A 12885-nucleotide genomic window follows, 5' to 3' on the forward strand; every position below is an offset into this window, starting at 1 on the left:
AAAAGGGATGGGGGAAAATATATCATCAAGACCATATAGCAAATCTGTAAGCAGTTTTGAAACATCACCGTTCCCTCTACCTGCAAGGAATGCTCAGCCAAAGAAATGGGAGGCCCAGTGCCTCCATCAGACTATAAAGCCTCTGATATATATTGGAGGGAAGCTAGTCTGGTGGGAAAGGTTAATGCACTTATTCTTTTATTGCTATAATTAATATTCTATAAATACTATATATATAATATTAATATTGCTATAATATAACTCTAATAGAAAAAAAAAAAAAAAAAGCTCAGCAGTGGCTAAAGGACCCACAGATTCAGGAAGCTGTAAGTAAAGCAGATTGTTAGTTTCCAAGGTTAAACATGCAGTAGGTATATAACATCCCTGAAGCACGCAGAGGCATAGTTCAACGAACACCTTACCGAATATTGCAGCTTCACAGTTCCATGCCTGAATAAGGTCCATCGACGTCTACTGTTACTGTTCTTGTACACCTCCACAGTCTTTGAAGGCAGATCATTCTCAGCAATTCTCCGTTTCAAATCTACAGGGGAAAAAAAAAATGACAAAAGATAAATGGTGTGCTTTAGCTCAGGCTGGGGGCGGAGGCTGTTCTTTTAAATGAAAGAAACAAAATTGTTTGCAGGAGACTCATTCAACCTCTTCTTTAGAAAAAGAGAGCAGAGAGTATATTTAGGTGCTTTATTCAGTGCTCTTGGGATACAAGAAAAATAGTGCAGCTTGGATACTACAAAAATGCAGGCACAAACTAAGAGCCGAGAGCCAAATTAAGAGGTGGTATAAGCAGGTGGGGTCAGACAGGCTGGGTGTGAAGCCAGAATGCTCTCCCGGCAGCACAAGAGCCTCATCTTCATGCACTGATATTAGAAATTAAATCGTTCTTTGGGTCATAACCGCTAACAGTACCTCTGCAAAAATCCCAGCTTTACAACCGTTGTGGTCCATATGATGCAATATCTTGAAAAAGATACAGCTTCTCAAATTCATGCAGAAAATAACAATAGAACAGTCCATAAAAGCTGTTTTTCAAAGCAATGTCTGCTTCTCATCCTAAACATTTCAGGCCAATCCTTCACAGATGCAATCCTGATCTAGCCTTAAGCGATTTATACTGTTTACACCAAATCTCATCTTGGCCTTACAGATGGTACATACCCAAGCACAAAACAGCTTGTAAAGAAGAGGCAAATGGTGGAGGAGGGCTGGCAATTCACCTTTCAAAGGTCAGCTCTACTTTTCTAATCATCCCAGATTTTCAGTTCCCCATCCTATCCTTCTCTTTTTGGGGGTAAAGCTGTCATTCTGTGCAAGACTGGGTTTTCCCTCCCACATTTGGCAAGGTTAGACCTCAAACCCTTCCCCAAACCTGGAGTGACAGACGCTGGGAGGAAGGAGCCGGAGCCGAGCACCACACGTGCCCCCACGGCAGCTGCCAGCACCAGCTCCTGCCAGCAGGCGCACGTGGTCGGGGCAGTGCATGGGATAGATGTACGTGCTGCGTGTGCATATGTGCTTCCACGGGTGTTCCCATCCCCTGGATGCACCTCTCACCTCAGCACAAGTTCCAGACTGTGTCAGTCCCGAGGGCTTTGAAACCAGACAGCAAAGGGAAAAAGGTCCCAGGCTTTGGGGAAGTGGTGATGCACAGCCCAGGACCTCTGCTCCTGCGATTTGGGTCACCTTTACCTCACATGGCCAAAGCATATGCTCCCTGAATGCATATTGCAAGCTCCCTGCTCCCAAATCCCATAGGTGGGGACTCTGATCGGCCCAGGACAGCAGTACAGAGCAGAGCGGAGCTGGGACCCTGCCTCAGCCCTGACACGGCTGGGTGGGCAGCAATCCTGATTTTCTTCCAGTGTTGCTGGGAGAGAGATCGCGCTGAGACCTATTTCCTAAATGCGATGCTGACGTAGGCACCCTGCTGTTATTTTTAGCAACATGCGTTTCACTTTTTAGACTCACAGGAAATCAAGCTGCAGTGCAAGTGCCGGTTATAGCAAGAGGCTGCTGGCAGGCTCCAGAAGAAACGCGCCGATGTAGTAGCACTTGGGAGCAATGTGCAAACACAGTAATGATCACGTTTTGAGAGATGCTTGTGCTGCTCCCTGCACGCTGAAAATGCGTGCACCCCTACAGAAGAGCCATCAATTAAAGAGGCGCTGCTTTGCCTTTTCCCTTCCAGTTCTCCTTCACCCTGATGTGCTGCCACCATCCATAAACTGCTCAGATCCCCTGGGTGCTCCCAAGCAATGCCAGCACAGTCTGGCAGCGCTGCCGTACTTGCCCATTGCTAAAGCACAGGATTCTTAGTGTTAGCAGTATCCCCTCAAGAAATAATTTTCTTACCGTAATTATCAGTCTTTTTAACTAGAGGTTCACAAAATCATGTCACCCATTCAGCTATCGGCCTATGTACCTGCGAACACAAGACCCTTCCAGCAAATACACTGTCATGCTTTCTGTAGTGTCATTTTGAGCAGGACAAATTATAATTACATTAATCAAGTGCTGCAGAGGAGAGCTCATCTCAGTCTTTGGCTCACGAGATTCTCTACCTGATCAGGAAGAGTACCCAGAAGGAAAAAAAGAACTCATTTCTTGCTGTTTCCAAACAAACATCAGACCTGAGTTGCAACCTCAGTACCCATCACCACTCGCCACCTCCAAATGGCAAGCACTCACAACAGAACCTGGTAACAGGACAGAAAGCTAAGAGGAAACTACCAAATTAAAACTTGCACAGAAGTTGCTGAACAGCTTTCACACTTTATGCACCTAACTGTTCATCTTCTCATAACCACGTTATAGGCAGTGTGTTCAGAGACATTAAAAATACAAGGAAAAAAAAGAAACTCTACAGCGCATGGCTATCAGAGCCTTCTCATCAGGCTCTAGGGTTGTAACAGGAGTGGATACAAGCCACGTTTGGGAGTTTTTTCAACCCATTGTAGCCTTGGCTGACTCTGCAGGATGCATGGGATAAACAGACAAAGTCAGGAGGAAAAACACTGCAAAGCTACTCACAGCGTGGTTTGTCAAATAGCCTCTCTGCCTCCTCCATCTCCCTGATGATGTTCAGGATCAGGGAACTGGAGGAAGATCTCTCCATAGTGACGTTGTTGGAAGGCATTTGCACGGACAGTTGAGAAGTAGAAGACACCATCTGGCAAAAAAAAGGGTCAGAGAAGAATTTTACCAATGTGTTAAACTCAGAATTAAGCACACATTTAATAATTTTTTTTTCAAGACAGTGTAACACACCTTAGACTTTCCTCACTGCAGTCTGTACCCTTGTCATGTTTTTTACTGAAAGATTAAGTTCTGCTGGCTGCTGTGCTGGGCTGCCCTAATTCTCCCTGCATGGGGCTCCCTACCTTGAACACAGCTCATGGTGCTCAAGTCCCAACAATTTCCAGTGGCACTGAGTCCCCAAGGCACTTCTGCGAGTAACGCATGATGAAGACATCTGCATTCTGCACAGCTTTTTGTCTACACTCACATCACCAAGTCCCAGCAGGAGCCCACACAGGGAGCAAATTAGCTGGTGCTGAGGACCCAATATCCACATGAGCGTTTTGGGTTGGCTTTACAGCATGCAGCAAGGGCTGGCAGCTTCCTAAGGGATGGCAAGTCAGGAGCAGGGAAGCTGGCTGCCAGGATAGGGCCTCGCCAGCCAAGCCCTATCCCCTGGTGCCCAAGCAATGGACCAGGAGAAGTCTGGAGAGGGCAGCCAGGGCCAGACAGCCTCCAGACCATCAGGTGCATTTGTGGTGTCAAAGCAGGTAGGCAGCTTTCAGATCAGACCCAGTGAGACAGCTCCAAGGTTGAGCTAGGAAGTCAGGCCACAGGTGGGCATCGAGCCCAGCGCAGCCTGTAGATGCCTAGGACACAACTGTGGCTGAGCTAGAGCTCATGCGCTACAGGGCTCCGTGAAAGACTGAGCACTCAGGGCTGGACTTAAATGGGCTCCTGAGCCCATGGCTGTGCGGGGTGGAGGCCCCAGGTGAGGCTGCTCAGGGCCATTCAGGCCCATTAGTGCATCCATAGGAGGGTGGGGACTCGGCAGCTGGAGATCTGCTTCAATTGGCACTCCTGAACTGAACTACGAGAGACACCCTTTGGTGGCCTAGAGCAAGCAAAAGAGACTTCCCATCTGGATTTTTTTGCCAGATGACAGCTAACTATGCCCCATCACCTACCACTGACCTGCACGTATGGCCATGCTCAGCAATAAGAAGTGGAAAATGGGAAAAGAGGGAGAGCTTTCCAGAAACACCTCCAGCACTTAAAGCACATATGACTAGAGCAATGAATTTGCAATGGTGAGCTTTAGGAGAACAATCTGCTCATCTGCGTGCCTGTCCAGCAGAACAATAGTGGGATCTGCCTGTCCTACTACAGAAATAAAAGTTACAAGTTTTTCAAATAAAGCTGGGATACCCATCAAGAACAATTCCTGCAAAACTCAGGAGTTCTGCTGACAAGATCTATTGTGAATTACATCTGTAAGAGCGAATTAAATTAGTAACAGGATGTCATTTTCTTAATTCCCCCAAATCTTAATAAAACTCTCCCTCCCAGGCATTGCCAAAGGTCATCTAAGGTCTTCTCCCAGCTCCATAAGCAGAAGCCTACAGATGGCCTATGAAGAGGACAGGAGGTGAATAAACAGAACAGCGCTGCTGTTATCGCTGTGCTGTTGGAGTCATCGGGAGGGCAGAGGGAGCCTTCTGGAGGGAGAAAGGACTCTTCATATACGTGGATTTTAATTACTTTGGTGGAATACGTAACTGCAAAAGAGCAGCTCAGACCTGCAGGCTGTCCTCCTTCAAAAGCTGAGCCTGGCATCGCTCAGCTGCTAACAAAGGTCGCATACAAACGCACTGACCTTTGTGCAACCCAGTATCTGTAAAATCGAGCCTCCTTACAAGCACAGCTAATTTTCAGATACTTCCTACCCACCCTACATCTTCTCGTGGTGGCTTTCCTCATGGCTGGGGAGATGTAACTGACAGCCTGAAGCTGGCCTGGCCTTGCTCCCTACCAAATCCACCAAGCACCATCGGCTTCGGGCTGCGCTTCAGCCACACCAAGGAAGCCAGTCCTTTGTGTTCCTCTTAGGAACTTTTCTAGTCTTGGGTATAATCTTACAGTCAAGACATCAGCAGAAAAATCAGTTTCGAAAGGTAAGGAGAAGAAAACGGGAGGGCTTCTCACTAGGGGGCTTTTAGCCTCAATTTGAGAGAGATTTGTCAAACTTCCGTGGCCTGCTAACAAGTGGGTGCCTTGCGGTTTCCTGTTTCTGTCCTCAGGACTCCAGCAGCCCCACCTTTCACTGATGTGCTATTGTCTTTATTTGCAGGTGAAGAACAAAGCAGACAGGCTAGAATTCCCCCAAAGGTGCAGCTGGGAGTCTGTGGCTGAATTAAGGCCTGATTTCCCGTTCTCTGCACCACGTCCAGTGCTCCAGTACGCTTCTCTTGACTGGGTAACAGGTGGGAGGAGGAGAAAGCCAAAGCAAACTTCCCACACAGGGAACTTCTGGACCCAGTCCCTTTAGCACAGAGGCCAGCAATGCCCACGAGTCCCTGTTCATATCACCACTGTGATGGTACCAAGGGTGGCAGGAGATAGCCTGCAAGGCTGGGAGCTAGAGGAAGGTAAGACCCAACAAGTATCTTAAGAAAACGTGGAAATCTCAGTTATCCATGTGTTCAGCGTCTGGTTTTATACACATGTAAAACCCACCGGCTTTGCAGACTCAACCTGCCTTTCCCTGACAATGCTAAAAATGTTTCCAAAAATAAAAAATAAAACACCACAACACCCTACCCCACTACAGAGAGCACTAAATACAGGCTGTAATTCAAGATTTTGCTAGCACCTCGTGGCTATTACAAATACGAAAATCTGAACAGCTTAGAGTTTTTGTCTCTTCTAAAAATAAGATGACTGTCAGACAACCATATTAAAGGCCATAAATACACAGAATCTTCATTCTGCAACTAAATCATGCCTTGCTACAGACTTGAGTATAGTGCTCCTTTGGCAGCAGGAGGATTTAGAAAGTAAAGCACTATTTCTTAATTTGTGCTTCTTTCATAAGCACAGCTAGCAGCAGTAGGCTGAGACAACGCAGCTTACTGGCGATAACCAGGAGACAAGGAGAGCTCTGAAGATACCACTCAGAAATACACATTCTCCTGGTTAGTGTCACTCAACAGAGCAGGGAGGGAAAAGACAAGTCACCTTATCAGGCACACTTCTGCAGCAGCTCCCAAAATGTTCTGTGGCAGAGAGACACACGATCTCCAGATAAAGGTCACGATGGGAACTTGCTGCACAGAGCTTCAGTTTCCCATCAAACACAGAAAAAGAAAGTTGCTCCAGCTTCCTCTTGCAAAAAGACATTTGTGGCAGCTGCTCTAAAGCAAACCTCCAAAGCTGTGGGAGGATCCGAGACCTCCGGATTTGCCCCCAGTACCTCAGCTATCAGTAAGGCAAAACTGCCAATGCATCTTCTAGCGTGTGCACATGCAGGTAAACCAGTAACCCTCTGCTTCCAGTTAGACCCACCGCACAGGTCGAGTTTCATATTTCCCCATGTATGGCAATGCAATGTGCAGCTGCTTCTTGCACAGAAATCACAACCCCCCCCTAAAAGCCCTGCTCACAGGCCACCAGTATGGGCTGCTTGGCATCAGCACGCTCCACAGCGGGGAGCACCTTCGCGGCATCCCGATGGGTTAGCTCATTTGCACTATTCCAGCAACCATAATTCCCCCAGAAAATGGCATCTCAGAACTAAGCAGGGACATTTCTACACGGGGACACAACAGCCAGCAGTAAGATGCAGACTGTAAACCTCCTGCGGATAAAAATCAAAATCCTAGGGATAAAAATAAGGCGTTTTCTTCCTTAAAAAATAGAGCCGTATTTCACAAATAGACAGCAGAGGGCAGAGTAAGACTGCAGTGAAAAGCTTCCTGCACCTTCACTGCAAGAGGGAAAATGCAAGGGAGCTGCTCTGCAGTGCTCAGTGCCTGTGCACGCCCCCGAGGTGGCCAGGGGGAATCTCTCTAATGGCAATAAGCCAAAACCATGTTTCAGAGAAACCTGAGTTCCTACAAATCCTAAATTGATGTCTTACGAAAAAGTCAGGTGCATATTTTGCAACTGTTCCTCGTGCCATTCACAAAGCAGGTATCAAATCCCCCACAAACCCTCTCCAAGGACAGGGTTCTTGAAGGGATTCAAGGGGCAGACGCGTTCTGCAGCAGAGCAGGGGATCGAGGCGGGTAGGGCTTTTCTTCCTGCATCGAGGCCACTCAAGGCAGCTGAGGTTGCCGCCAGGGCCTGGCTGTACAAAGGCAGCCCCTAGGGAGCGCGGCGATCAGGATGTGGCATGTCAGGGCGAGCAGGAAGGGCTCCCTCACCGCACTTTTCCAGCGGTCTTCCCCAATGCTGGTTGTAACCTGCTCGTGAAGAGCCTGGCCACGGTATCCACCAGGTAGAAAAACACGGCCTCCGCATACTCTTGCAGCCTCTCCAGCCACAGTCACCGATGTGGCTACCCAGCTGGAGGTCTCAGGGAAACACGCAGCTGTCCAGGTCTTGGGCTGCAGGGTATGCCCGGGTCTTCTGTCGGTGTCCGACAGCAGCAGCGGTGGGTGTGCCTGTGGGAGGTGTGCCCTGGTTGAAGACTTGCTCAGCCTGGTGGTGGAGCTTCAGGAGGAGGTGAGTAGGCTGAGGAGCATCAGGGAGTCAGAGAGAGAAATTGACTGGTGGAAGCACACTCTGCCCTCCCTGAGACAGACTCACAAGCCTGCCACAACACAAGTGTCTCCTGCTACACAGAAGACAAAAGTTCTTCCATCCCACCAGGCAATAGGAGGGGACCTAGGCCAAGGGGGGGAATGGAAGCAGGTTTCTGCTAGGGGTGGTAGGCGAGCCCTCTCCCTGCCCACCTTGCCTTCCCATCTACCCTTATACAACAGGTATGAGGCTCTAGAACATGACAGTCAAAACAACGATGTAGACGAAAGCCCATCCCGGTTGGAAGGGGTGCCTAAGGCAAGGCAATCTACCCCCCGCGTCACTACATCTTCTGTCAAGAAAGAAAGAAGGGTTATTGTCATGGGGGACTCCCTTCTGAAACGGTCAGAGGGCCCGATATGCCGTCCAGACCCAACCCACAGGGAAGTCATTGCCTCCTAAAAGCACAGGATCAGGCAATTCCAAAATTTCAGAAGTCAAGCAGGCGGGGCAGAAGGCCAGCCTGGCTGACCAGGGATCTTCTGCTGGAGCTTAGGCAGAAGACGAAAGTGTACAGCTGCTGGAAGCAGCGTCAGGCAACATGGAAGGAATACAGGGACGCTGTTCATGCTTGTAGGGAAAAAATTCGTGCGGCCAATGCCCAGTTAGAGTTGAAGCTGGCCAGGTCTGTGGGAGACAATAAAAAGGTTTTTTTTAAATATGTGAACAGAAAAAGGAGGAGCAAAGAAAACAAAGGTCTGCTACTTGATGGGGAAGGTCACCTCACTGACAAGGACATAGGCAAAGCAGAGACATTTAATGCCTTCTTTGCCTCTGTCTTCAATGCTGATGATGGGCTTCGGGACCTCAGGTGCCCTGAGCTGTAGGACCGTGACAGTGGGAATGATAAACTCCCAACCAATCCTGAACGTGTGTGGGATTTGCTGCTCCACCTGGATCCATACAAGTCCATGGGTCCAGATGGGATTCACCCCAGGGTGCTCAGAGAGCTGGCTGACGTCATCGCAGGACCTCTCTCAATTATTTTTCAGCGGTCTTGGGAATCTGGAAGGTCCCAGTAGACTGGAAGCCGGCAAATGTTGTACCAATTTTCAAGACGGGCAAGAAAGAAGACCCTGGCAATTACAGGTTTGTCAGTCTCACGTCAGTGTCTGGTAAAATTATGGAGAAGATTATCCTTGAAGTTATAGAAGTGCACCTGTGGGACAATGCAGTCATTGGTCCCAGCCAACACGGGTGCACGAGGGGTAGGTCCTGTTTGACTAACTTGATTTTCTTTTATAATAAGGTCACCCATCTAGTCAATCAAGGGAAACCAGCTGATGTGATCTTTTTGGATTTCAGTAAAGCTTTTGACACGGTTTCCCATAGGATCCTACTGGACAAAATGTCCAGCATACAATTAAACAAAAACATCATACGATGGGTGAGCAATTGGCTGACGGGCAGGGCTCAAAGGGCTGTGGTAAATGGGGCCATATCTGGCTGGCGGACAGTCACTAGTGGGATCCCCCAAGGCTCCATTTTAGGGCCAGTTCACTTCAATGTGTTTATAAATGATTTGGATGTAGGACTAGAAAGTGTTTTGAGCAAATTTGCTGATGACACTAAACTTGGAGGAGCCGTTGACCCTGTTGAGGGTGGAAACGCCTTGCAGAGAGATCTAGACAGATTGGAGAGCTGGGCGATCACCAACCACATGAAGTTTAACAAGAGCAAGTGCCGGGTCCTGCACCTGGGACGGGGCAACCCCGGCTATACGTACAGACTGGGTGACGAGACGCTGGAGAGCAGCCCTGCAGAGAGGGATCTGGGGGCTGTGGTTGACAGCAAGCTGAACATGAGCCAGCAGTGTGCCCTGGCAGCCAGGAGGGCCAAGCGTACCCTGGGGTGCATCAAGCACGGCATCGCTAGCCGGTCGAGGGAAGGGATTGTCCCGCTCTGCTCTGCGCTGGTGCGGCCTCACCTCGAGCACTGTGTGCAGTTCTGGGCACCACAGCACAAAAAGGACATTGAACTGTTGGAGAGTGTCCAGAGGAGGGCGACGAAGATGGTGAAGGGCCTAGAGGGGAAGACGTATGAGGAGCGGCTGCTGAGGTCACTGGGCCTGTTCAGCCTGGAGAAGAGGAGGCTGAGGGGAGACCTCATTGTGGACTACAGCTTCCTCACGAGGGGCAGAGGAGGGGCAGGCGCTGACCTATTCTCTTTAGTGACCAGTGACAGGACCCGCGGGAACGGTGTGAAGCTGAGGCAGGGGAGGTTTAGGCCGGATATCAGGAAGAGGGTTGTCGCACACTGGAACAGGCTCCCAGGGAAGCAGTCACTGCTCCAAGCCTGTCAGAGTTTAAGAAGCGTTTGGACTGTGCACTTAGTCACATGGTCTGAATTTTTGTGTAGACCTATGTGGTGCCAGGAGTTGGATTCAATGATCCTTACGGGTACCTTCCAACTCGGGATATTCTATGAGTCTACGATTCTATAAGTTCTTCATGAGTTGCCCTGATTTCCCTACCTGGCACTTTAAAAAAAAGTCGTCATTTCAGCATCAGACAGCAGGGACCCCAAAGAAAACAACTGGGCTTCATGTTCAATCCTACCATTTGTCCACAACCCCATACCATTCCTACAACCAGCACAGACTGATGTGAGCCTCAGCAGAGCCTTCAGCAGCAGAGCAGGGCATAAAACTGCCTCACCCCCGAGAAACAAGGCTGCGCCATGCTGGCACGTGAGCTGGCACAGCTGCCATGACTGCCACCACTAACAGATTTCTGCTCCATACAAAGAGGTATGTGTGCAGATGCTACAGAAAGGGGATGAGAGTTAATGGGGGAGTCTGCTGACTTCAGGAGGCCTTTTCATGTATGACTCCCCTATCCGTGGGACTTAAGAGGCTTCCTAGCATCGCCAAGCTGGACAACACAGATTTGTAATACCCAGAACCTAGTCCAAAATACGATGTCCACTTCAACGATATGACAATTTGGCTTTAAAAGACTCGTTTTTAACAAATGGGAATACACTGCCGTAACTAGAGCCACCACCATTACCGACCTTTCACTTTGGGCTAGGTATTTAACACTGCTGTCATTCTGTGTAGAAGCAGATGCAAGGCAGCTCTGACCAGACCCTAAGTCAGCATGTAGTCACTTTAGGAAAGCATTTTACTCAAATTATACACCCAGCTCCTAAGCAAGCCTTTCTGCCACAGGCTCTGCACCAATTTATTGAGGCCATATAGCTTCTGACAGGCTTGGAGAAGGGAGAGCTCATTTAGATCTTCCAGGGAAACGATGAGCTCTACAAGATATGGTCCAAATTTCTTTTCTGTTCTTACACTGCATGCCAGCACTTTGCGTGGTATTCTAGATGTGGCAGTGTAACAAGCATCACCTAATAAAAATCAACTGTCACCACCAATACTACTTTTTTAGGTAAGAAAACACAAGGACCATAGTGCAATTGAGGAATGCCATTTGTTCACTCCAGACTTACAAGATCTAAATTTGCCAAAAGCAAGCACTCTTGTTGCAGGTTTCTACTTCAAATGAATGAAATGCAGAGAAAAAGAAAATCTAAAGTTAGTGCCTAGAAATATATAAACATCTGTTACAGCCCGCTTCTAAAGGCACTGATATGAAATGGCCAAAGAGTCATAAGTGGAGCAGCTCTGGCGATTAACACTAACAGCCCAGGCAAATACCAGGCAGATGCCTCCTTTAAGACTGATATAAATGCTGTATGTACTGTCATCATTCGTATGATGGTCTAATTAACTGAAAATTCCAAGATATAAAACCGGTTTGAGGAGCAAACCGTCTTCGTAAGTAGTACAGTAACAATATGGTCTTATGGAAAACGTTATTAAAAGTTTACTAATACCTCTCCTTCCTTGCACAGTCCGGAGGTCATATACAATGAAGGGCAGTAGTCACTGCAGTGAAAGTATTCTCCTTTGTCATGAAGCATTACAGCATTTTGTTCTACAACTGAACTTCCTCTGTGCTTTTTCACGCTGTGATCAGTAGGCCTGACAACCGCTTGTTCACCTGTAGAATATTTTGAACAAGCCTCTACAGAAAAATCACCATTAACAACTGGAGAAAGGCACAGCTCCTCAGTATCCAGATTATTCACAGGAAGATCTTCAGAACGTGGCCCGTCCATGCCCACATCCTGCACCTTCTCCGGAGTACTGACCAAGTCTTGAATCTTCACGTCATCTCCAGACATGTCCTGCAAAGGCAAGTCAGGATTTCTCGGGTCCTGCATATCCACTTCTGTCCTCAAAAACTCCTCTGCAGCAGCTGCAGATGAAGCTACCTCTTCAGAAACTACCGAAGCACAAGACACATCATCAGCTTCAAGTTCAGGCAAAGTCACCTGTGGCAGGTGGATCAGAGCTGTAGTATTCACTACAGAAAAGTCACCACTAACAGCTGGAGAAAGGTACAGCTCCTCAGTATCCAGATTATTCACAGCAAGATCTTCAGAACGTGGCCCATCCATGCCCACATCCTGTGCCTTCTCCAGAGTACTGACCAAGTCTTGAATCTTCACGTCATCTCTAGACATGTCCTGCAAAGGCAAATCAGAATTTCTTGGGTCCTGCATATCCATTTCTGTCCTCAAAAACTCCTCTGCTGCGGCTGCAGATGAAGCCACCTCTTCAGAAACTACTGAAGCACAAGACACATCATCAGCATCAAGTTCAGGCAGAGTCACCTGTGGCAGGTGGATCAGAGCCTTAGTGTTCACTACAGAAAAGTCACCACTAACAGCTGGAGAAAGGCCCAGCTCCTCAGAATCCAGATTTTTCACAGCAAGATCTTCAGAACGTGGCTTATCGTCCATGTGTAATTTAGAGTGCCTCTCCAAGAGTTCGTGCTCCACAGCACTGAGAAAGTCCTCAGGTTCTTTCATCAAATCTGTCTGTGGAGTTTCAATTACATCCTTAGAGGTTTCTTTAGCATTGAGCACAGTGACAGAGTCACCTGAGAGCTCTGGCAGCTGGGAGACAGGTGGTTCTGGCCCAAAGGAAGAAACCAGTGTTTTGTTAAGGCAATCATGCTCGCTGTCCAGGAC

The 12885-nt window shown here is 48.3% G+C and overlaps 1 protein-coding gene across 1 annotated transcript in view; it reads right to left on the minus strand.

Annotated features, from left to right (window-relative positions):
• Positions 1 to 11774, minus strand: part of ARHGEF9 (Cdc42 guanine nucleotide exchange factor 9) — a 161871-nt gene extending 150097 nt beyond the window's left edge. Inside the window, exons 1-3 of the mRNA XM_035541829.2 lie at positions 11683 to 11774; positions 3049 to 3187; positions 423 to 544 (exon numbers count right to left, since the gene is read on the minus strand). Of these exons, the coding sequence (XP_035397722.1) occupies positions 423 to 544; positions 3049 to 3187; positions 11683 to 11769 (348 nt within the window). The 5' untranslated portion in view covers positions 11770 to 11774. The remainder of the gene's footprint in view (positions 1 to 422; positions 545 to 3048; positions 3188 to 11682) is intronic.
• Between the last annotated feature and the right edge of the window lie 1111 nt (positions 11775 to 12885).

The sequence above is a fragment of the Cygnus atratus genome, chromosome 13 (genome assembly GCF_013377495.2).
Source record: "Cygnus atratus isolate AKBS03 ecotype Queensland, Australia chromosome 13, CAtr_DNAZoo_HiC_assembly, whole genome shotgun sequence".
NCBI classification, from domain to species: Eukaryota; Metazoa; Chordata; class Aves; order Anseriformes; family Anatidae; genus Cygnus; species Cygnus atratus.